We start from the raw sequence: 24438 nt of genomic DNA, 5'->3' as shown, positions 1-24438 counted from the left end.
TGGACTTTCAGCAAGCCTTTGACAAGGTCTTTCATCAAAGGCTCTTACGCAAAGTAGGAGCCATGGGATAAGAGGGAAGGTCCTTTTATAGAACAGTAACCGATTAAAAGATGAGAAACAAAGGGTAGGACAATGTTTTCACAATGGAGAGAGGTAAATAGTGGGGTCCCCCAGGGATCTGTACTGGGACCTGTGCTGTTCAACGTATTCATAAATTATCTGGAAAATGGGGCGAATGGTGAGGTGGCAAAATTTGCACATGGGATAAAATTACTCAAGATAGTTAAGTCCAAAACTGACTGCAAAAAGATACAAATGACTCTGACAAAATGGGGTGACTGGGCAACAAAATGGCAGATGAAATTCAGTGTTGATAAATGTAAAGTAATGTGCAGTGGAAAACATAATCCCAACTAGACGTACAAATGATGGGGTCTCAATTAGCCATTGCCTCTCAAGAAAGATGTTGGAGTCACTATGGAGAACTCTCTGAAAAGATCAGCGCAATGGGCAGTGGCAGCCAAAAAAGCTAACTAGCGTTAGAAACCATGAGGAAAGGGAGAGACAAGACGGAATATATCGTAATCCATGGTAGACCCACACCTTGAATACTGCTCGCCCCATCTCCAAAGAGAGAGATTAGAATTGGGGAAGGTGCAGAGAAGGGCCTGGAACTCTCATATGAGGAGAGTTTTTAAAAAAACGGGGACTATTCCGCTTTGGACAGAGAGAGACGAAGAGAGGATAGGACAGAGGTCTTATAAAATCATGACTGGGGTGGAGACAGTGACTAGGGAATTGTTATTTACCCCTTCACGTAACCCAAGACGAGTCACCCAACGGAATTAATAGGCAGCAGGTTTTACACAAAAGGCAGTACTGCTTGACACAGTGCAGCCAGCCTGCCTATGGAGCTCGTTGCCAGGGGATGCTGTGAAGGGCAAAACTATAACGGGGTTCAAAAAAGGTATTTGATAAATTCATGGAGGACAGGTCCATCAATGGCTATTAGCCAAGAAGGTCAGGGATGCAAAACCATGCCCCGGGTGTCCCTAAACCTCTGCCTGCCAGAAGCTGGGACTGGACGACAGGGGCTGGATCACTTGATAACTGCCCTGTTCTGTTCATTCCTTCTGGGGCACCTGGCACTGGCCACTGTCAGTAAACAGGAGACTGGGCTGGATGAACCATTGGTCTGACCCAGAATGGCCGATCTTATGTTCCTAGTCCAGATTTTTCTACTTTTTGCAGAAAGTACCAGAAAGCAAGTGTGACTGAACACCCCTCTTCTCTCCTCCCCGCCCCCTTGTGACACTGGGCACACATGGAATAAAGACCGTCCCCACCCCCAAAGAGCTGAGCGTATGTCCAGAAACAACAGGTGGAAAAAACAAGCCGAAGCCCAGGAGAAGATAACAGATAACATAACATAACATGATTGTTATGTGTTACAATCAGCATGCTGGCTTCCTGGCCTCGGAGAGTGGGGTAGGCATTTCATATCAGGATTCGTTAGTATTTGTAGCTGCCTTCACCTTTTGTAAAACACTGGCAATTGTCATCACTAAATCTGTTCGCTAAAACCTGGTACTGTCATCTTGTATGTTAACAATTAAATAGGATTCTAGTTCTTTTTCTTCTCCCAGGGGCCGGGTCAGATATCGCAGTAATGGGACATGGTATAGGTTGTGTGGTGCTTTCAGGGAGAGATCTTTGTTTAAACTAGGAATCTGCCTTGAACAGGGAGGGCTATCTTCTTTCTCCTTTTGTCCCCTCCCTCTGCAGCCTCAGAGTAGTGGAGGGAAATCCACAAATGTGCAACATCTGCCAGATGCTGCTTTTAATCAGGTCCTTATTGTAAGTGAGAGATTAAATAGAAGTCATCTTAGTGAAACTGTTGAAGAGGTATAACACCACCTCCCCCTAGCAGTAATGGTGTCGGAACACGTGTTCCTGAAGTGCAATGTGGGATACCGTGGCTAGAGATTTTGCCCAATATCAGGAGTGTCGTGGGACGAAAACTTGTTTTGAAATATCCTAGCATTGACTACCCATCCATTTACATAACTCTGATCAATGGGGAAAGGTTCTTGCATTAGTCATTTACATCTTCCATTTCTGTTGCTCTTTGTTACAAGGGATTATTTCATGCAATCTGTGTCTAATAAGCTTCAAGCCAGTCTGTATTTAGGCAGCAGCCGAAGCTCAGCGAGTGAAAGCATTGAGTGTTTCCCTCTCTGATTTTTAATGCTCAACATATTTGTACCAGTTCTTCTGTTCCTCTCCAGAATGGATGCACATTATCCCAAGTGTTTACACTGCAAAGTTATCCCTTTAAAGAATTCCTAAGGGAAGTTCAAAAGGGGTTTTTTCTTTGAAACATTCAGTGTCTCTTTTTGTGTGTATGTGTCTGTTACTTGAAAGGAGGAGGGGGGGAGAGGAAAAAAGTGCTTTATCTGAAAAGAATCGCATCAGCTTCGCACTGATAGAAGCCGCTGTCGTCTCTTAAACGGCTTAACGCAGTCAAAAGGCAAGCAGACTTAAAACAGTGTCTTACACAAGGATCGATGGGTGGAACACACAACTGGTAACTGGGGAAAAAAGAGAGAGAGCGAGAGATAACAGTAATGATTGCATGAAGGGAAGCTTGAGGGAGGCTGGTTCTTTGTAGCAGCTTCAAAGGTGCTTGGACTGATGCCTGAGCAAACGGTCCTCGGGAAGTCACCGTTCCTGTAACTCTGTGGGAGATGGATGTACCCCCGCCCTTTTCGTAGCAGATGGGGCAAGTAGATCAGGGAGCGATGGGTTAGCAGTTCCTGTCTGCATCACATTTATGGGGGGATTTTGGTCAGTTGGCATCTCTTGTCATTCCTTCAGCACAAGAAGAGGGGAAGGATCAGGGTGGAAGGTGGGGAGCGATCGGGGATGCAGGCCAGGGAGGGGGGACGGTATGTCAGTTTATCGATCGCACCTCAGCCAGGAGAGCTGCGGGCACAGTGCTCTGAGCAGGAGCGGCAGCGTGCTTAATGTGATTGAAAGGCAGTTAAAATGGCGGTGACCTTTTCAGGGGGAATTAGATTGCCTGCCAAGAGTGGTTAGAGGGAGTGATAACGCCAGCTTGAGGAAGCTGTCCAGTCAACTTCAAAGAGAGAGAGACAGAGACAGGAAAAGCAAGCTAGCAGCAAGTACCATTTAAACTACGAACCGCCCTGTCTGATAGAACAGAGATTGCTGTCCTCTTTAGATATGAAAGAATTGAAGAATTGTAGCTAAGTTCTCTCAACCTGCCCATTTCCCCCCACCCTTCCCGTGGGCACAGTAGTGAGCCGCTCACCCAGTGCTTTTATGGGTTTCTTTTCCTCAAGCAGATCAGTTGCCTAGAAAATAGCATAGAGGGGAAGCCTTTGAATTCATTAAAACAGTAAGCAAGGCATTTTCAGGACAGGATACTTTCTAACGAAGATCAACCAGACAGGAACCTGACTAAGACGGATTGCAAGACTCTGAGGGGAAACCCATAGGGCGTATTTAATTCTTGACTTTCTCTTTGTTTCCCCCCTTCTGAGATGGCACAGGATTTATAGCCAGCTCCAGTAATGTCCTTAAGAAGAGAAGAGCCCGCCCCCACAGGCAGTCCAGGTCTCCTCCCTGAGTACAGCATCAGTTAGTGTATGCAGGGGGCTTGATGAAGCCTGATATACTGTGACAAACCAAAGTCACTCCGGGGTGCTCATTTGCTTTGGCTCTTGTGTCGCATGCAATCAGTGCAGCTGCTTGAAAAGTGGAACTTATTAAAATACAAATGCCTGAAAGTTTCCAGCAGATTTCTGCAGTCCCACTGTCAGCTCTTGGTGAATCCTTGCAGTACCAAGACATGCTTCGGCAAATGTCGTTAGGACAGCCTTTCTGCAACAAAGGCCGATCTGCTTGTTTGGAAACGAGGGGAAGCGCGGTTAGAGTAGCTGTGGACTTCTCCACGGCCTGTGCTTTATTTAAATGTGCGTTGTACTAGAAGAGTGCAAACAAACATGAAGATGAGATCTCCGCCCAAATCATCTTGCACCCCAAATGAACGCATGTGGGGACTGAGGTGAACCATAAAGCAGATGATGGAACAACACTCAGCGCCTGTCTGGTAGCTCCATACTGATGGTTTTAAATTAGAATGGAATCTGAAGACAGGCTCCAAAATCGAGGAGAAAATATGGATCTCTTGCCCTTCCAAAGCATTTTTTACCCCAAGATCTCAAAACATTCAGTTTCGCAACATCTCACTGAAGTGCTTATCATTCCTGTTTTACAGATTAGTAAACTGAGCCACGCAGCAGTGACTTCCCCTGTGTCATGCATACAGAGATCTGGCAGAGCCCCAGGGTTAGCACCTCCAATTCCTGACGTACACCCCATCTAGCAATCAGCAGCTTCTTCTGTCTCAACCAAAACCAAACCCGGCATACAGGAGAGCCTGCAAAGATGATAAAACCCTGCCTCCCTCTATCTGTCCCAACGAGTTAAAGTTGCAGTTAAGGTCAAGCCAAAGAGAGAGGAAGCAGGGCAATACATTTAGAGAGACTTGGCAGTGACGTTGCTCGTGCGTGAGTGGCGAGAGAGTGAAATTTCCCAGGAGACTGGCCAGGAAATGGAAGGTGTCTGTAGTGTCTTCAGAGCCCTCTGGATGAATGAATTAGTAACCAATATCGTTAGTCCTGTTTCTGCATTGACTAGACAGGGTACCCACTGAGAGAGTAGAGTGAACCTGAAGTCGGATGCAAGAGTCTCCAGCAGAAGAGTGCAGGGAGGGGTATGAAGTCTTTAATCTCCCCCTCCCTCCTGATCCCGGCTTGAAATGTCCTTCTCTGTGTCACTTTTTTCCATCGCCAGCCTCCCTTTTGGCTTTGCCCCTCAATTAAAATGTCTTAACACGGTATGTACATGTAATCAACTCTCACAATCTTGCACTGTTACAACCCTTGGCCTCCCAAACTACTTTTGTCATCTTTGCTTTTGTCTAAGACTTGAAGTTCTTCTGGGTAAGGATCTGTTGTCTAGTTCTGTGTGCTGCACTGGTGCTTTATATGTGCCCATCCCCAGTGAGCGCTCTTTCCAGGGACGCGGTTCTTAACACAGCTTCACACCGCATCTCCAGCTCTGCTGTGTAAAATGACATTTGTCTTTGCGCTGCTCAAGTGATGGAAAAGTCTGAGTCTTGCTTGCATGGACATTTGCTCTTGAGTGGGAGAGGCAGAACTTTGTCCATGAGGTGGTTCTTGATCTCAGAATGCAGAAAAGGACCAGTTTGTTGTGGACCCTTGTTATAGAAGTGAAATTAACAAGCAAGAGTAAAGCTTTCCCGGAAGGGTTTTCTTAGTGTGTAGGAATTGAGGGAGAGGTCTGTTCAGTGGCCATTTCTGCCATAAAGTAGCCAGGCAGTAGTGTTAAAAGGGTTGGTTTTAATGAGGAGGACAGAGAGATAAGGGGAGGATGTGCTTAGAAATTGTCCAAAGCCCTAGCTTACACACAGAGTGTTGTATAACCCACAAAAAGAAAAGGAGTACTTGTGGCACCTTAGAGACTAACAAATTTATTTGAGCATAAGCTTTCATGAGCTACAGCTCACTTCATCGGATGCATGCAGTGGAAAATAATTGATATATCATCATATCGATAGCATTTAGATCTTACATAGCACTTCACAAACATTAATAACACTCATTATGGAACACACTATGCAAAAGGTGTGAGATCAGTGCTCTGACTGTACTTAGATGCATTTTTTAATGGGACACTGCAAAGTTAAAAATCTTTTTTTCCAATTCTTCTAACCAAAGTGAAGCATATCCTAATACATTAAAGTCCAGTGCACTCTTCAGCATTCGATGCAGTATGTTTACATCAATTTTTGTAATGAAACTAGACTAGTCAACTTCATTTTGGGGTTCTCGGTCAATGACCCAATGCATAGGGAGGGTTTACATCTCAATAGACTGTTTATACTATGATGGTGTTTGTTTTTTGTTTTTTTATTACAAGTTTCAGTTTAAGAGTCTTTATGGAAATTTAAGAGAACTTAAATTTTGCGCTCAAACTGCTGTACAGTGTTTGTTTAAAGGGAGATGATCAATTAAACACTAATGTCTAATGATTTATCTGTCGTGTGTTACACCTAAGATCACCGTAGCTGGGAAGAGATTTGGAGGGGGAATATTCTCTCCTTCAACTTGCTCGGCTCATTTGACAGTGTTTTGAGTGCAGTCAGTTCTCCTGTTGTGTGTGAGTGGGTCTGTCACACAGCAACAAGGGAGGGAGAAAAATTAATTAAAAATAAAAAGGAAAAGTGGTTGTAAAACTACCAAAATTGGCAGGGAGAGTCAAGGCGCAGGCCTAGCACCTGAAACTACTCAGTAGTTGAAATTGACTAGATTTCAAGTTGACAGCATCCCTTCAAACTTTTATTTTCCTAGATGTTAGACATACAGTATAAGATCATCCGGTCCCATCTGCTGCACACACAGAGTTGCTCCCTCCAATCCATTTTTCTAGTGCTTTGTCCAGTCCTGCTTTGAAATTCCCAGGCTTTAAGATAGTCATTTGATAATTTTTCAAACCGTCTGCAGTTTTGCTAGAACTGCAGCCTACCTCTTGGACTTTCGGGTCAAACTTCAGCCTTAACCACCAAGTAGCTGATTGACATGATTTTAATAGCATTTTAGAATACAGTTGTTAAGTCTGGGGCAGTGAGATTTTTCTGAAGGAAAAGCGCGTGCGGGTCTCAGTGGCTCTAAACGGCTCCTGTCTCTGCATGTCGTCTCTTACGCTAGGCGGTGAAACGCATTATCGAGTAGTGCCCGGAAAGTGGCTAACTGCGTTTGACACACGCCAACTCCCTGCCTCCACACTGGATAATTGCATTGTCAACTGTTCAGCAAAGTGGCAGGTGACACTGCAGTCCGATTGATTGTCCTAGCATCGAGGCTTCTAAGGCTGTCAGCTACCCAATCGATAGAGTTTACACAAGACACCGTGACTGCATCTGTAACTAATTTCAGTTTGAAACTCACAAGACACCGCTATCCCTGTTCCCTGGCTTGTAGTCTGATTCACTTGCATCCTCTCCCTGGGCCGGGAAGTTGCTTTTTCCTTTGAAAGTGCATCTTGGTTTTTTTGTTGTTTGTTTGTTTTTTTCTTTTGGAGCAGCAAGTGAAGAAATCAATGGCGTGTTTTGTGGTTTCAGATTTGAGGGCATTACTGCACATGGCTAACTAGCATCTCCAGTTTCGCAATCAATAGGCTGATCAATTGATTAAATTAACACTGATTTTCTTTCTTCTTCCTGGCCTAGAAAAGAATTAGTTTGGAGTAGAGCATGTGGGTTTGGCTTATGAAATTTAGGCCTTGTTATTTCAGCCCGTGACTGTTTCCACCCACTCTCCTCCACCCACAAATAAAATCTCTCTGCCTATCATTACTTAAAGCAAATGACAATGGGGCCTGCGGCTGGCAGTGGCCTTGGTAAGCTGGGGTGTTGCTTTCAGCTGTTCACCAGCCTCGCTGCTTCATGCTCGGCTGCTTTAGAAAAGGCATTCTCTTGGCTCCTCTGTGCTGCTTTATTATTGGCAAAGTTGCGACATTCCTGTGATCCCTGTCAGCGGTGCTTATTGATCCAGTGATGTGAATCTGCTTAGTGATTCAAGATTACTTTAATTCCCCTCGTCCCTTTTTTTGTTTCCACCCTCTCGCTACGGGAACTAAAGCTTTCAGAGCCACCCTTCTTCGATCATGGAAATCAAGCCAATGGCTGCTAAGACCATGGTTCTGATTCTTCTTTTGTATTGCAGCAGTGGAGTTTGAATTGCAGCTTTCCAAATAGATGCGAAGCTGCAGGCTTGTCCCTCAGTGTGTTACACAGGCACAAAGCTCCAGGAAGCTAGGTAGGAATTGCCATATTGGATCAGACCACTGGGCTGAGTGTCCACTTCACTGCCTCCAGCCGCAGCCTCCAGCTGATGCTTCACAGGGAGGCATAAAAGAAATCCCTGCGATATTCCTAGCCAATGCCATAATGTGGTGTGCGGGAGAAAACAATTCCTTCCCAACCCCTGCAGTGATCAGCTCGTGTCCTGACCCATGTGTTTTATTTCCCTTATATTGGCATGTATTGCTACCAAATGTTGTTAGTGGCCATAATGCTATGCAGCACTTTCATAAAAGCCATCTGTTCTTCTGGTTGTTAGTAAAGATCACTACAGGTCTCTAGGAAACTGATTTTCAGTCTGGTGTCCAAACTGCACACTCTTACCTACCAGCTCGGGGGTAAATCGGGAGGGACACATCTACTGGACTACTCAAATCTGGGTCTGTGCAGATGTGCTCTTCTGTGTCCATTTCCCTGATAAATTGAAATTTCATGTGAACTGGATTTGGGTTCCTGACATCACTTGGAAATACAGTTCTGTCCTGTAAACAGCTTTCCATGATCTTGATATGAACATTTCCCCTGGTGAAAGTTGCTAGCAGAATACCTGTATATTAAATCCTATGGTACAGGGGAGTAGAGGAACCGTTTGACTGTCTGATAATTGGATCCGGTGAAACATTATTGGTCTGGAGAAAGATGGCTGATTAGGATGGCCTCCTCTTCTGCTCCCCTCTGTAAAAAGAGAAAGAGAAAGCGTTCTCTTTCCTTCCAGTGTACTGTTTAAAAATAAAGCCACATCTGTCCCATCTTGTTCTCTTAGCACTAGTTTGGGCTATTTCAGCAGCTGAGGAAATAAACCCGGGGTAGAGCTGTTCTTAGGAAGCCTGTGAGCGCCTGGCGGTGTCTCTGCATAAAATGCTTTTATTGCCTTCTTTGTTTTTGCTCTCCAAGGAGCCGGTGAGTGACATTTCTTTAAGAAAATATAGTGCGTGTGCTAGAAGGGGAGGCTTTGCTGAGGCAAGTTATTGCAGTGGGTGTTGTTGTTTGGGGGTAATTAACAAAACCTACAGTCTTAGAAACTTAGGGGAGGCTTTTTCTTCCTGAATTTGTGGAAATTACCTGTGAGCAGCACAAAAGCTTCTCTTCCAGCCAACTCAGCCCCCATCAGGCCTGAGCGCTACAGAGTTGTTTGGATTCAGACCCGCTTATAAAATGTTTTTATTTTTGAAGGAGGAATTGAGAATTGTATAATGTTTCTGATAAGCGTTCAAGCCCTCCCTCCTTGGAGCCCAGCAGCTAGAACGCAGATATCCTTCACGAGGGTGTCCCAAGCACTCACCAGCTCAATCCCAGCCTACAACCCTGGTTTCATGCTTTGGGCTGTTGCCTTTCCCGTCCCTCTGGTCAGTTAAGAATTGGGTAGTGCAGTCCCTATCAGCTCAGCTTGCTGAGGGTCTGAGCAATGGAGATGAAAAGTGGGACCCTTCAGGAAGCGAGAATAATGCCAGGAGGGATTTGGTCCTTTAGAGTCCAGTCTCTGTTCTCTTTGCGTACAGTGCCTAACGGAGTGAGGTCGTGGTCCCTGAGTAGGGCAGCTAGGCGCTACAGGAATACAAATAACTGCAACATGGCAGGGAGCACAGAACTGAAGGGTTAGTGTCTCCTGTTGGGTTGGCTTTTGTAGCGCACACCAAACAAATATACTTAAAACTGAATAAACGAGCTCACCCGCTGGGACTGAGTTGAGCGGTGGAGCCTGGGCCAAGGAGGGCTTTGCCTACCGTGCTGGGTTGTGGTCATCTCCGTCTGCACAACTTTGCTTCATTCCGTTTCCAGCTTTGCCATCCTCCAAGTAGATTCAGGGTTCCTCCCTGCAAGAGCTGCTGCTGATACTGCAAACAAGTGAAGCAGCATACGCTGTCACTTTGAGCATCTGTTGTCAGCTCCTATAGGAGAAACACACAAGCTTGAATTCAGGTCCCTTGTAAAATCTCTTTATTCTCTAAATCTGTAATCTAAATCAGATATTCAGTTAATGACTTGGGATCTTAGACAGCTTGAGTTGTATACCCTGAAAATGCTAGGGTGAGCTGTACTCTGAGGGCATGTAGAGGGAGATGGGATTTGAGGAAGACCATGTGACATACAACGTTGGAAAAGTCATTCCAGATACGAGGGGCAGCCCCCAGGCTCGGGAGAAGGCACGGGTGCTGTGGAAACTTGTGTGAGAAGAAATGAGCACTTTCTGCCAGGTATCCATCTCCATGTATAGGAGGCTCTGGGAAGCACTTCCATTTTCCTTCGAGCCTGTGGCCTGCCTGGTAGCCAAGACGTGTACGAAATAGGCCTCCTTGCTTTCATATTGCAAAGCTTCGCATCCGTATTTCAGTGGCAGTGTTGCTTATTCTGAGCTCCTAGAATATGCAGAAATAACTGGATCTTGTGCTAAGGGCGATTACTCTGAGGCCAGCCAAAGTAACGCTATATACAGCATTCCGGAGGGCTGCAGACACTCTAGGGAAGTGATCTTGATAGGTACATTCTGATTGATGGGAGAGTTTGTCTCCCAAACTGTCACATGGTTTATAAAGGTGCCACTCAACAGCAGTGCTGGAATTGCTTGTCAGAGCACCTGGCTACAAGAGCAATGGGGATAGGAGACAGAGCTGTAACTTTGTTTTTTCTTGGCTTAATGGCCCCAGTGTCTGACCTACCTGCTCACTCTTGTTTGTCTGACCCTTAAAGAGGCAGCTGGGATTAAGACTGTCAGAGAATTGCACTGCTTTAGCACCTGGAGGGTTAGTGTTATCACAGAGGGCAGCATATGAGTGTCTGCTGCAGACAGAACACACAACATAAGCAGAAGAATGCTTCAGCTAGAAAATGGAATGATGCGGCAGGGTTCATTTTTAATCCGAAAGCAGTGTAATTACAATGCACTTTGGGCCTTATCCTACTCTCCTTTCTTGTATAATCCATGGCTTCTCATGTAAGTAAAGGCTGCAGGATCTGGCCTCTTACGAATTCCCAGGTCAAACTTACACCTTAACTTTCAGGTGACCGCCGTGACTTTATTAGCATGTTGGCATAAAGTTCAGTCCTCAGAACTGTCTCCTCTGTGAAGAGGAGAGAGGCATTGGTGTTAAACCTCGGTAGGTGGCTTTGCCGATAACCGTGAATTACTGTGTCGCCTACAGACAACTAAGCCAGCCCAGAATAACCCCTCTCATGTTCCATCGCATTGTAATGAGCCATAACTCAGCTGGGTGTAACGACGTGGTGTGGTGTCTCCTGGAGCTTCACATTTTGTTCTAGTACAACAGCCTCGATTTTAAAAGTGTCACCAAGTATACCCTATGCTCTGCAGCCATCCCCACGCTCCGTTGCATATTTTCCCTGTTTCTGGATGGCAGCATGCCCATTGCAAAGGCTAAGCAGGAGGTGGGAGTTCTGAGCCCTTTTTACACTGAGTGAGTTAGAAGCAGGTGTGATTCTATCAGGCCTTCCTTGCATTTAGTGGTCCTCTTGATCCATTTATAACAGCACTTGTCCAGAAATCTGGTTTGAATGAAGCTGAGATGAATAATTAATGTCAAGCAGTTCAGACGTCAAATATTTGAACAGCTGCTTGGGTGTTTTCGCTGGCTTTGTGCAGGGAGGCAACACCAGAAAAGTTACATCAGGAGGGAGAAGTTAAAACTCTGGCTTCAAACCCTGACCTGTCAGAACTGGCCTTAAAACTAACCTTGCCTTGGGTGAAACATGTTTGAAAATGTGTGTGATGGGCCATCGGTTTCACAAGTTGATCTCGGGTCAGGTTGTGCGTTGCCTCCTATTCTCTAGCATTCTCCTATGTGTAGTGGCAATTCCAGGATCAATGGTCTTGTTGTTCAATCTTGATACCTCTCAGAAACATGTTTTTCCCTCGGAGAACAGGAACCTGTGAATTTCTAAAACTGATCAATAGCATTGCTTATATTTTGACTTGCCCACTAGGTATGGGGTTTGCTTTTGTTCCACAGACCGTGAAATACAGTTCCTGACTCAATTTTGTTGACAATGCATAATCTATAACCACTCACATTCTTGTTACAAAAATCCTGTCTCTTGTTTGGTAAAATTAGGTGAAGTCAGGATTGTGTGTTTGAAAAATGCCTAGGGCAGGGTTACCTGGGATTAACCTCTGAGTGTGCTGCTCCAGGCCCAGCACTGGGAGCCCTCAGCTGATCAGTGTGGAAAACATGCCCTCCAGCCTCTTCGCTGAATGCCCCTGTGCTGCTACACATCTGAATGTTTACAGCGGGCTCCTGGTTTGAGGAGGCTGCCCTGCTTGGCGTGTCTTTCTAGCTACGTCCAATCTTAATAAAGTATCTTCTTTCGTAACACCCCTTCATGGCTTCCCACACCCGTCCTCCTCCTCCCCTCCCCATGAGGTGCTGGCCGGCCCCTGCTACCCGTCACTGCATCTGGACAGCACTGCTCCCATTAGTACCATTAAACCAAGGTTTTCAAAAGTGAGTAGCAGTTTTGGGTACCCAAGCTGATGTGGCTTAAAGGGTCTGACTTGCAGGAAGCGCTGAGTACGTGCCCCTAAACTGAGGCATACAAAATCACTAGTCTCTTGGGGTTAGTCTGAACTCAACTAGCACTAAAGAGACGACTAAGGGGGGGATATGATAGAGGTCTATACAATGATGACTGGTGTGGAGTAGGTAAATAAGGAAGTGTTTTTTACTCCTCATAACACAAGAACTAGGTGTCACCCAATGAAATTAATAGGCCGCAGATTTAAAACAAAAGGAAGTACTTCTTCACATAACACACAGTCAACCTGTGGAACTCGCTGCCAGAGGATGTTGTGAAAGCCAAGACTATAACAGGGTTCAAAAGAGAACTAGAGTAGTTCATGGAGGATAGGTACATCAGTGGCTCTTAGCCAGGATGGACAGGGTTGGTGTCCGTAGACTCTGACTGCCAGAAGCTGGGAATGAGCTCTGGCTGTGTTTCAGGGCAGGCTTCATGGGAGGGGTAATACCTTTACTGTGAATGTGATAGAGAACATTTCTGAGCTAGTGTTCTCCAAAGCTGGGCAGGGTCGGGAGCTAGCAAAGGAGTTGTTAGTGCCATCATTATTAGCCTTAAAAAAGATTTCCTCATGCATAAATGAGAGTTCGTTGAGGATGGGTTTCAGGTTCTGAAATCAGATGCCTTAATGTTGGTAAGCTACACCACCGAAGCCAGGCTGTGTACTCTTAAACTCTGACCATGAGCCACTGGACTATTTGGCTTGGACGATTTAGAAACCAAATAGATGAGAACCTGCTTGTTTCCTGTGCGTGGTATCCTTGCAGAGGGACGGGCAGATAGAGGAAACAAAGGAGAAATCCCTTTTACACTCAATTGACCCCTGACACCACCACCGCCGCCCTCAGGTACTTGTTCCAAGTATTCATTATCTGGCTAACATTCAAATCACTTCTGGGACTGACCAGTCACTGCTCCAGCTTTGCATGATTTGTGTTTCCCACCTCTTCGAAAGAAAAATGAAGACCTGTACGTCCAAAGCTTATGGCCTTTGAGAAGTGATGGGCTACAGTAATGCCAGGTGCAGAAGATGGTGTTACTGGAGGTTTAATGTCATGCTTGTAAATTACCACTACATCTCTCACTGTGAGTTCTCAGGCAGCATTGAAAGAACATCCAGCTCATCTGACAGGTCTCTCGTATTACTTTAAATCTTCTCCGAAACATTCTGATGAACTGAAAGAGTCGAGATTTAGTGGATGAGGCATTGCTATGAGAGAAGGAAGCTTAGGATGTACTTTGGCCGCCAGCATACAGCACGACTCAGCCTGTACTTGAAACACATCCGATGGGCTTGGCTGGCAAAGGTGCTGCCCCAGCCAGGCTGCAGGGCTGGCCCGTATGTTGCTGAAGGCTGTGCCACTTATCACAAAGCTGTGCCTTGCTTTCAGAAGCAGGTGTTTGGGTGCTGCACTTATCCAGGTGTCAATAATGGCAGTTTGGCAGCTCTCGTGAAAATTTAAAGCTGGTCGTTGCTTTGGGGGCAGGGGCTGGTTGAGTTAGTCTGGAAAGGTGATCCTGAAAACTGATGGAGTGCTAAAAGTGCCACTTCTTAAAGGCCCTCGTTTTATACAGGGGAAGAGAAATATCAAGTCTTTATAAACAAATTTTATTAGCAGCTTAACTGATACCTTGTACATTCTCAGAGGCCGACAGTGACATACTGCATTCGAGTGGTGTCCTTGGAAAGAGATCTGTATCCTGTCTAGCTCCCAGTGGGGATATAGCCAGCTAGAAATACTGCTCCACCACTGGGGGGGGGGGTCAGAGAGGGGGACACAGATCCGGTATTGACAGCATAAACTGGGTTGAGAGCACACTGGACTGGGAGAAGAGTCAGGCCCTTGTATTGTCAAGAGGGTGACTCGAGGGATGGAGGGACTTCTGTTTTTATGGGGTGCAATTAATAATCCTCCCCAAATTCAATATCCCTAACTGAAACTCACCACCTCTTTTCTTACTGGGCGCATTCACACCGCACAAGAGGCGTTTGCTCTCAAAGCCCAATTAAAATTGGCTTAAGGAACACGCTGACAAGAGCCAGAGTTAGTGATCTGGTACCAAAATGTTTTGACTCTGGTACAGCCCTTCAACACGGAGGGAGGATGGCCTTGTGGTTGGGACTCAGGGCATCTGGGTTCATTTCCCAGCTCTGCAACAGACTCCCTGTGTGACCCTGGGCAAGTCACGTAATTATTCCGTGCCTCGGTTTCCCCACTGGTCAACAGAGATGTTGAATGGTAACTGTTTGGTGTAAACACTCTTGCTGTGTTTGTACAACATTTAGCTCAAGAGAACCTGATCCTGCCTGGCATGCCCATAAAGCAATTAACAACAATGCTCGAAGATGTTTCTTGCCTGTGTTGGCTCTCTCCTAAAGATTAGCACTTCTTATGTGGCTTCCGAAGTACTTTCTACTAAGTATGTGAGGGGGCTCAATCTTGCGAGAGCCTGGGCATCCTCAGCTCCCCTGGGAGTTAGTCAGGGGCACTTAACACTTCACAGGATCTGGGCCTATGCAGCACTTCATACTTCAACAGGGATTTTGCCTGCATAAGAAGCGCCGGTTAGCGCCCTTAACATTCGTGTGTTCCTTATCTGCTTCCCAGAAGTAGTTTTATTCTCATTCATGAGCATTTAATATTGGACAAAATTAAGCCGAGGACAACACTCGTTACAGAAATGAGTGTTTTATTATCCTGGTGTCTGCCCCCACAGATAGTCCTCATGATGAAGGTGCAATTCACTATTTTCCACTGGCCTTATCTCCTCATGTTTGGCTGAAATACCACGTGATGAACAAACTTAGCTACACCCAGTAACTTATTTTGGTGCTTGAGCTTTCGGCCACGAGTGAGAGACACCCCCCGATAACCCTCAAGCTCCTCTTTTTCCTTGCTACAAAAGTAAAGTTATGATGAGGGTTCTCTCAAATTCCCTGCATAATGGAAAATTAAACTGTCTCCTTCTTTCTGATGGACAGCATAAACCCAGGAAATGTCAAAGCATTTCCTGCCGATATGTTTATGTACTGTCCTGTTCCTAGAGAGGTCCCATGAGAGAGATCCAGAGGATTCGGTGGCACTGGTTCCTGCGGCTAATCCGTTCAAAACACATGACTGAACTCTGAAGGATAGCCCACACAGCCTAGCCTCTGTCCTAGGATTTCTTTCAAGGGATCTCCTGCTGTTGCTCTGCGAGATGTTTTGCTACGGCGCAGTGATTCGTGATATAGTCCACCCATTTTATTTCCTCCAGGTTCTGGATTCATTATGTGCAGTGGCAAGGAGAATCCGGATAGCGACGCTGATCTCGACGTGGATGGAGATGACACGCTGGAATACGGAAAACCACAGTATCGTTTTTGAGAGGTTCTTACTCAGTGGAACCATAGCCATGTGTCTGATGTTTCTGAGACCGTGGTACAGCATTGCTCTGTGTAACGTTGAGCGAGCCAGGTTCAGCCCCTGTGAGAAATGCCAGCAGCTCCCCACACTGCAGCTCAGATGTTCCTTGGTCCAGGAGCAGTCCCCAGTATGCATATCTGCTTCGCAGTTCCCTTTCACTCCCATTAAAGAGTCTCCCCTGGTCATCATTTCTCACCCCAGACCCAGCAGGTGAAGCACACAGGAAAAATATCACACACTTGATCCTTTGGGTTATTTTCCCTAATGTCTCTGACACAACACTTCCATCTCTTTTTTTCCCGCTCTCAGATTTTCCCAAGATGCATTCTGCTCCAGGAGTGTCAGAAGCTCCCTAAAAGCAGGGGGCCACCAGGACCTGAACCGTGGCCCTTCCCCCAAGCCTCGCGCCTGCACTGCCTTGTCCCTGCTCCCAGGCCACCTTCCCCTCCCCCCCCCCCCCCCCCCAAGATCCCACCACCTGCTCACTCCTCTCCGCCCCCACCCTCCCATTGCTCACCCTTAAGGCCACTAAAAGGTAATGGGGCCATGGTCTACCCACCCCCACCCCTCTTCCGGCGCACTTGCTCTGCTCCAACTATTTGGTTAGGACTGGAGCTCCTCCATCCAGAAACTGGGGCCAGAGCAACTGGACTGTACCTTGCATCTCCAGGAGTTGTTCAATGCAGGCATCTAGCAGGAGCGGGAGCAGCCATGCGATCTGAATCCCCTGAAGGCAGTGTTTACACTCTGACATTGGGGGTTGGTGAGCCTTATTGTCTCTATTCTGGAATTTAATTAAACCTGCACCAGCTGCTGTGAGTCAGCATCTCGCTAATAGAGGCAATGGCACTGTGCTGACTGATGCCTGCAGAGGATCCAGCCCTAAAGTGTCTGTAAGCCAAGGTTGGTATTCTTCAAAAAAAAAAAAAAAAAAAGAGAGAGAGATTGAGAGTTTCTCTCTCTCATAACAGCTCTTCCCACATGTTACTATCAAAGGAATCTCTCCACATGGCCCAGGGCGTTACCTTCCTGTCTAAGTTTGTTACCATGTTGCCTTTGAAATCAAAGCTTCGGGAAGCTAGCTGTTGAGGTAGATTGTCCGAATGAACTCGCTCTGTATCCTTTGTAGCCAAAGTTAGCTGGCTGAGTGCCCCAGTGCCGAGAAACAGGCGTAATGCAGAGCACCCACTCCTCGCCCTTGACAAGGCTGTATTGCTCCTTAACCCTCTGTGCTCAGGTACACAGAGGCAGATATCATCCCTTGCACTGGGGAAGAGCCGGGCGAAGCCAAAGAGCGTGAGGCACTCCGCGGTGCCGTCTTAAAGTAAGCGCGTGGGCTTTGTAATGGTTTTCACCAAACTGGCTGGGTGTGAGTTGAAGGGGAAATCCCTGTTCAGCTAAGTGTGTATGTGACATGACAAGGGAGAGGCAAAGCCAGCCAAGGAAACAGTCATGTGGCTTGGGCTGAATTCCCCACCCGTGCTGTAGGAAGGGGCAAATAAGGATATGGTTAGGGATTCGTAGAAGTCCCTGCAAAGCACATTCCCCAGCTACTCTGGCCACACCCACTCCCCTGCAGTAGCTGCCTACTCTGAGAGCAACATTGGCCAGCTGCTAACTTCTGGTGGGGAAGACACTGTGGTGCTGCAATCCCTTTCTGGGCAGACCTTTTACGGTCGGGGGCCCTGAGCTCTGTCACTCCCCGGAGAGGACTAGAGTTGAGTAGATCTGTGTCAATGCGGCTGCCGCTTGCATGCCATAGCACTCTGTGCAGTACGTGTCAGCTAGCACCGTGTATGTGATTGCCCGGGGTGGTGTAGAACAGGCCAGTGGACCCCTCTGCATGCAGCACGGAGTTGGGGCAGGTCTGCGCCGCTCCCTCGTGTGGCAGGCCTTTGTGCTTGGAGCCGAAAGCACTGCCTGGCTTGCTCCAGGCTGAGAAATGCAGGCAGCCAGAGCGCGATGTGAGCCAGGCGCTTGGGGAAGTGCTTCAGGCAAATAACAAAATGACTGTTAACAGGGACGTAGGGTTGTTTTTCTAGCCTTCTGCCCTGCATGGAGATAGGGCTTAAATTTCCCCTCTGTCTCTTAGACTGAGTGATCCTCAGTGAAGTCAAGGTTGAAGTGATTGATGAAGCAGTGGAATGAGGCTTTCTTACTGTTTAGCCTGTCACAAACAGTGGCTTGAAATTAGGTTCCACTCTGTAGAAACACGGGGTTCGCCATGGTGGATCAGACCATTGGGCCTTCAGCAGTGGCCAATCGCTATGCTTCAGAGTGAAGTAGAACCATTCCCCCTCACCAGATGAGCGCATTGTGATGGGGGGGGAGGGGGAATCCCTTGCCAGTGCCTGCACACAGTAGTGGAGAGATGTGGTTTAGGGATTATAGCAGGAGCCTGGAACCTCCGAGGTCACGTTCCCATATGTGGCTCTGGCAGTCAGACGCTGTATTGCCTTGTGGTCCTTGAATCCTTCTCCGACTCATTTGCCCCATCTGTAAAATGGGGGTGATGATACTTAATATTTGCAAAGTGCTTTGAAATTCTGGCCAAAGGCTCCGGAGAAATGCAGGGTGTAATTATTAGCTCATGCCTTGAAGCGGGAGGCTAGATTACCCTTTTAATGTAACCCTCTTAGCTCACAGAGCTGAAAATGTCACATAGTGCTCATAATTACCAAGGCTCCTTTAAAGATTCTCTTGTGCTGTTGCCTCCTTTATTCTGTTGGCTCACAAGTGACTGGTCATGATTGCCAGTTCTACATGCTTTAGTGCAATGGTTGTCCCAAATTTGAAGCATTATAAGGCCATGCCTGTGAGAAGGTGCAGTTATTCTTAGAGGGAGAGTCTGTTGTAACATAGAGAGAAGCCTTTAGCCATTAAGCCTTTTGCTTCTGCAATCTGGGGTGCAAAACTCAGCTTTAGGTTACAAGGGAAGGAATTTGGATCCAAAGCCTTCAGTCAACATCACAACCACTGAGTGGTTTAACACAGACTATGTGGGCAAGGGCTAGGACTAGACCAGCGGGAGTTGCCAGCACAAAGCCCAGTTCTAGAGAAGGCTAGTCCCTCGCTTTGATGCCCAGATTTAAGTGGGAGGGAATGTTTGTATTTAAGCTGTTGAAATCTACAAAAGCCAGTGAGGCTTGTGAGCTTATAGGAGCCATGGACTCTCCGTGACCTGCTTTCAACATTGTTCTCTTCTCTGTTTCTAGTGGTGGCACGCCCAGTACCCGAATAACGCCAGAGTTTTCCAAATGGGCCAGCGATGGTGAGTGTTAGATCCATAAATTACTGTTCCATCCTGAACATGAAGATCTTCTCTTGCAGGTTTGGATGGGGGAGGGGGGTTTTATCTTACACTTTTTTCGAGTTGCAGCCACTTACCTCTGTAGTGGTCGTTGTAACTGCATGTCACTAGAAGCATACAGTGATCTTGTGTATACATAGTTCTTTGATCCCAAACAGTATCATTAACAATACTCGGTACTTGCAGAACACCTTTATTCTGAGGATCTCAGAGGTCCCCGCACATATTCCTCATCATAGGCCTTTGAGGGGCTGACCCCAAGGTGGAGACGTGCCCAAAGGCTTGGAGAGAGTCAGTCAGAGACAGGATTAGAACTCCGGCATTTTGGGCTCCCACTCCTGGGTTCTGACCATTAGGCCACACCAACTTCCTGTTGAACTGAATGATGTCATAAAATAGCGTCTGAATTAAAGGAACAAAGCAGCTGGTGACTGCTTGGCCTGGTGACACAGGATGCCAGTTGGTAACTAGTGGGGTCTCTTGTGTTGGGAGCCATATCTTGTCTCTTGGCACTGAGGGTCAGACTGGAACCACATCTGTAGAGAACAGGGAGTTTTCTGGCCAGCAGTCCAATAGTGAGGGTGGTGTCCTGGGGGCACTGCCCTCTGTGGTAGGAGTGTCTGGTAGCATGGTATCTGAGGAGCCTGCCCAGCTGGTCAGGAAGTGTCTGTGCAATAATGGACATGGTAATGGAAGTTCTCCCTCCCCAGCAGAAACCACACTGCCTTGGGTCATCCTCCTCCATTCACTTAAGCAGCTGTCAGAGCTTCACTCCCCAGTGCCGCTGTTCAGTTGCTGGTGGCTTGACCCAGACACATGTTAATGCTGCCCTTTTTTGTTGCCTTCCCATTTTTAAAAGGATAAAGGAGATTAATAATGTCACCTCTGGTGTCAGCGTAAGAGAATAGTGCCTCCTGTTGCTGTTACCGGGGAATTCTTCCGTTAGCCCAAGTGGCAGAGGCCTGTGCTTTTAGCATGGAAGGTCCTGGCTTCTGTCCCAGCTGAGGATACGTGGTGGAGGCTGCCCACAAGAATGATCTGCAACAAAGAAAATGACTTGAGCTGTGATTTACGTTGATACTCATTTGGGTCTCTTTGGGGTTTTTTTAAACCCCAGGCACATACCCAGCCCTACAATAACAAACTAGTGGGAAGTGTGAGCAGCCTGCCAGTAATAAAACTGGACACGTTCCCGCTGTAGAGCCCCAAGCACATCACAACATTGGGTAAGTGCTGTCATCCCTGCTTTCCGGAAGAGGGAATTGAGGGCGAGGGGTATTAGGAGACTTGCCCTCGGTCACCCAGGGAGCGCAGTAGCAGAACTGGGAATAGAATGCTGGGCACCTGACGCCCAGGCCTCTGTTCATAAGAGTCCTCAACCAGGGGCTTGGGCAACTGCACAGTACCGAACCAGTGTGGGGCTTGGACCTGGGAAGGGGAAGAGAAGGGTGAGGAAATACGGTCTCACCAAGGGCATGATAAATAAGTGTATTAAATATTCTCCGTTCTTAATCACTTTCCTGTAAGTGACACAGCACCCACATAGCTTCCTAAGAGAAGAGAGAATAAACTGCCTTAGATAAGGGAAATTGGAGGACTTACCACAGACAGCGAATTAAATGTAGCCGTGTCAGAGGGCTGGTGAAGAAACAACAGCACTAGTGCTTGGTATTCGCTTGCATTTCTATAGTACTTGTCACCCAGACACATCACGAGCTGCTCTGCGTGGACTCTTGGGCCGAGATTTTCAGAAGTAGCTAGTGACTTTGAGTGCCCCGTTTAAGATACCTTGTAGGAGCCAGATTTGCAGAGGGCAGGTGCTCAGCAATTTCAGTCAGGACTCTTTAAGGCATCTCTGGCTGGGTGCCCAAAATCCCTCAGTCACTGGAAAATCTTGGCTTTTTTTTTTTTTCCCTCTTGTGGGGGGAATTTCATCCAGTCCTGCCTTGCTGGAAACCCGGTCTGCATGGCTGCTGTAGCAAACCTTTTCTGAAATAAATCTTAGCTGGTATAACCAGCAAATGCCACGGGGCCGTCCATTGGAAGCGAGGCAAGGGTGGAATTTTCATTTTCCTTCTTGGATCTTGGGCCTTTCAGACAGCCAGGAACAGGCAGGCAGTGTTGGTTCTGGGAAAGTGACTCCTGGGTCCTTTGCTCCTGCACCTGTTACACATTTAGACTCTTTCCTTTTATTAAATGCCCTGTACCTTCCCTCTACAGACATGCCCTCGACGAGTAACGGGGAGAGCAGTAAACAGGAGGCTCTGCAAAAGACCTGTAAGAACAGCGACATCGAAAAGTGAGTATAAAGCGCACAGTCCTGCCCATTCTGTGGAAGTGAAGCAACTGCCCCCAGCTCTCTGAGCGTCAGGGTAACTCAAAGAGGCACGCACTGGCATATTTTGGACCCTTGACCACTGAAGCAGTTATCCCTGAAATAAGCTACTTCCGTCCCAAACATCAGCATTGCATTATCTCCGCTCTTAGCTCCCGCTGTCTGAAGTGGCTGATAACTGGGGGTTCCACCATCATGGGGTGAGGCCTTCTGTTTTTCATGCTCCGTAGCAATTCCTCGTCCACAAAGGAAACACCCCACCTCTGTGTCTTGGCGCTCAGTGCAGTGATCTCCAGCAGGCATGTGGTATGGAGGGGGGGTGGCTGTGTGCTTTATTGGTAAGCTCCCTGTGTTCTTCAGAATCCCTCTCCTAAAGGAAGCCCCTATGCTCTCTCTCCTTGCCCGCTCAGACCCTGCCTTGGTACCTATTTATTCCATCCTCCTTCTATCCATGGGAAGGACTCGCACCAGCCCAAAGGCTGCTATTTGAGGACAAAGGCTGAATACTCTTCGCCATGGAGCCAGTCAGCATTGGTCCTTGTGTGAGCCAGAGAGGGTCACTAGTAGGAGACACCCTGAACCTCCATTTCCCAGGATCTGAGCATGTTTCATCTGCAGCCTTCTGCCCCTGATTCAGGAGCCTACGACCCAGCATTTAAGCTGTGTGATGATCATCTTCTTCTCTAGCTACTTCCAGCCACAGCATGCACGTACGCATGGCCTAGGATGGAGCCATGTCATGCCCTTGGCACTGTTTGTTTCAGATTTCTCTCTTTTGGGGATGCCTTCTCCCCCTCCACCTCAGAGTGGCTTGCCCCTTCCGACCCTCTTCTAAAGGCTTGTGGGGAAACCCTGGCTGTTGGGCACCTGGCCATGTGAGGGCCTCTGGAAATCCCAGCTTAGTACTCTCAAGTTCCTCCACTGCTGTCGTGGATCATTTTAATTCCCTTTTTAAAGAGAAAGTCAATTATTGCCTAAAATCAGCACTGATCAGGCAAGGAATAAAACGACTCTGAATGAGACCGAAGCAGTGGGGAAAATCTCTGTGCTTGCAGATTCCAAATAACTTTATCTCAGATTCGTTTGAAATCCAGTTCCTTCTCCTCATCGACCTGCCCAGGCCTGACTTCAGGTTCTGTGTCCCCTACAGACTGGAGACGTCTAACAGCTAAAGCTTTAAGAAGCACTAGTGCATGGTTAGGTGTTAGCTGAGGTAATTCTCTGCTGCCCGACCTCTGGTCTTGGGACCTTTTTTTTTCTGTTTTAAAACCTCTCTACCCATGTGTCCCAGACATGGGTGATCCACACTGCTCATACTCTATGTAGATCTGATGTTTTCATGCTTCTCAATCAGTGGGTTGAAACCAAAAACATAGAATTTTGGGATTTGACAACACTGCAACAGGAGACCTAGCTTCAAAGTAGCTACTCTTGTGTTTTGTGTCAGAGGTGTTGAATCCCTTAGCAATAATCCATTGGCCTCTGTCTCCCCCTCCTTTGGTTTGTTGCCCATCCTTCCGTAGGGCCTCCTAAGCTCTCCTTAGAGTCAGCGACTCTACCCTCCCAAATCCACTCCTGCTGAAAAGCTAAAAGGATTTGACCCTTTCCAGAACACTTGAGCTCAAGTGACAAATTGACCTTACCTCCTTGATCAGGTTATTAAAGCTTGGTCTAGAGTCTTTTGAAGGATCCCCAAGGACTTTCCAGACAACACGTAGAATAACTACATTGTGAAATATGTGCATTCGTCCTGTCCCATCATAACCCTGCCCCAGTTCAACTCCCAGTCCTGCTGGAGCTGCTGGAAGGCAGGCAAAACTCCTTAGAAATTACAGGTAAAGCTTTACTGGCTTATTAACTCTTCCCAAGAAATTCCTCATTTAAAGGAACGAGAAGTGCTGAGGTGCTTTTATTTAAAGGCCTTTATTTCCGTCAGGATCAGACAGTAAGATGGTGTTGGAGGTGGATTCCCACCTTTCCCTTTTTTCCCCTGTGACGTGTGTGTGTGATATAGTTTCTGTCCTGCTGTTTAAGGAGCCTGGATGCTCTGCATGTTTGTGTGTGTTGGGGGGGTTTGAGTTAAATTAATTGATAACAGCGATCAGACCTAGAATCCTACAGAAAGCGGGGGAGGAGGTGTTTCATACTGTCTGGCTGCTTCCCACTCTGCTGAGGAGCCATGATATATGGTGACCCAGCCCAACAGGCTAAATTGATTCATCTCCAGTTCCTGTTTCTTAATCTGGAGCTAAATTGGTTTCATTTTTCTTGTTTGGGATGGTGCTTGCAGCAAGTTCTAGGCCGAAGCACTTTGCTCCGTTGTTCATAACTTTAATTTTTGCTTTTAAATCTGGGTGTTATTGATTGGTGTGTTAAGCTCCATGTAGCATCTGATTAGCATTTTAAAAAGTTTAGAAGCACATGGTTTATCACCTGTGTCAGCTGTGCTCTCCATTTCGAACAATGGGTAATAGAGTTAGTAGTGATTCCATGTATTGATCCTACTGTTATAAGAATGACATTCCTTCCCCCCATTCCAAAAATAAGTCTAGGCATGGAGAGTATTTTTTTAATTAGCTAATACGATACAGTACACTGTCCTTGTTTTGGCGTGCCGCTGATGTACTTTGGTTGAAAGTTAATGGAATTTGCACTTCAGGCTTCCTTAGAAGACACTCTTGCAAGCAAATTGACAAGCCTAGAGATGCAAGGAAAGTCCACACTGATTTCCCCACCTCCATGTACCATGACAGGTCTCCATTGTTTCCCTTAGCAGTGACCTAGCCCCTTGCATCCTCTGTGTTTGAACGGCAGATGGTAGCCACTGGTTGACAAGATGGAACTAGGATTGGTCTGGGGACTAATACACTCGGAGCATCGGGATTTA

General features: G+C 46.9%; 1 protein-coding gene across 4 annotated transcripts in view; it reads left to right on the top strand.

Moving 5' to 3' along the window:
• Nucleotides 1–24438, top strand: part of RNF220 (ring finger protein 220) — a 324645-nt gene that overhangs the window by 267042 nt on the left and 33165 nt on the right. For all 4 annotated transcript variants that reach the window (XM_077823455.1, XM_077823454.1, XM_077823453.1 and 1 more), the window contains 4 exons: nt 15758–15854; nt 17144–17230; nt 19122–19177; nt 21437–21515. In XM_077823455.1, the coding sequence (XP_077679581.1) occupies nt 15758–15854; nt 17144–17230; nt 19122–19177; nt 21437–21515 (319 nt within the window). The remainder of the gene's footprint in view (nt 1–15757; nt 15855–17143; nt 17231–19121; nt 19178–21436; nt 21516–24438) is intronic.

Source organism: Eretmochelys imbricata, chromosome 8 (genome assembly GCF_965152235.1).
Source record: "Eretmochelys imbricata isolate rEreImb1 chromosome 8, rEreImb1.hap1, whole genome shotgun sequence".
Lineage (NCBI taxonomy): Eukaryota > Metazoa > Chordata > Testudines > Cheloniidae > Eretmochelys > Eretmochelys imbricata.
The sequence above is the reverse complement of the archived record's forward strand: the minus strand, read 5'-3'. Positions and strand labels throughout refer to the sequence as shown.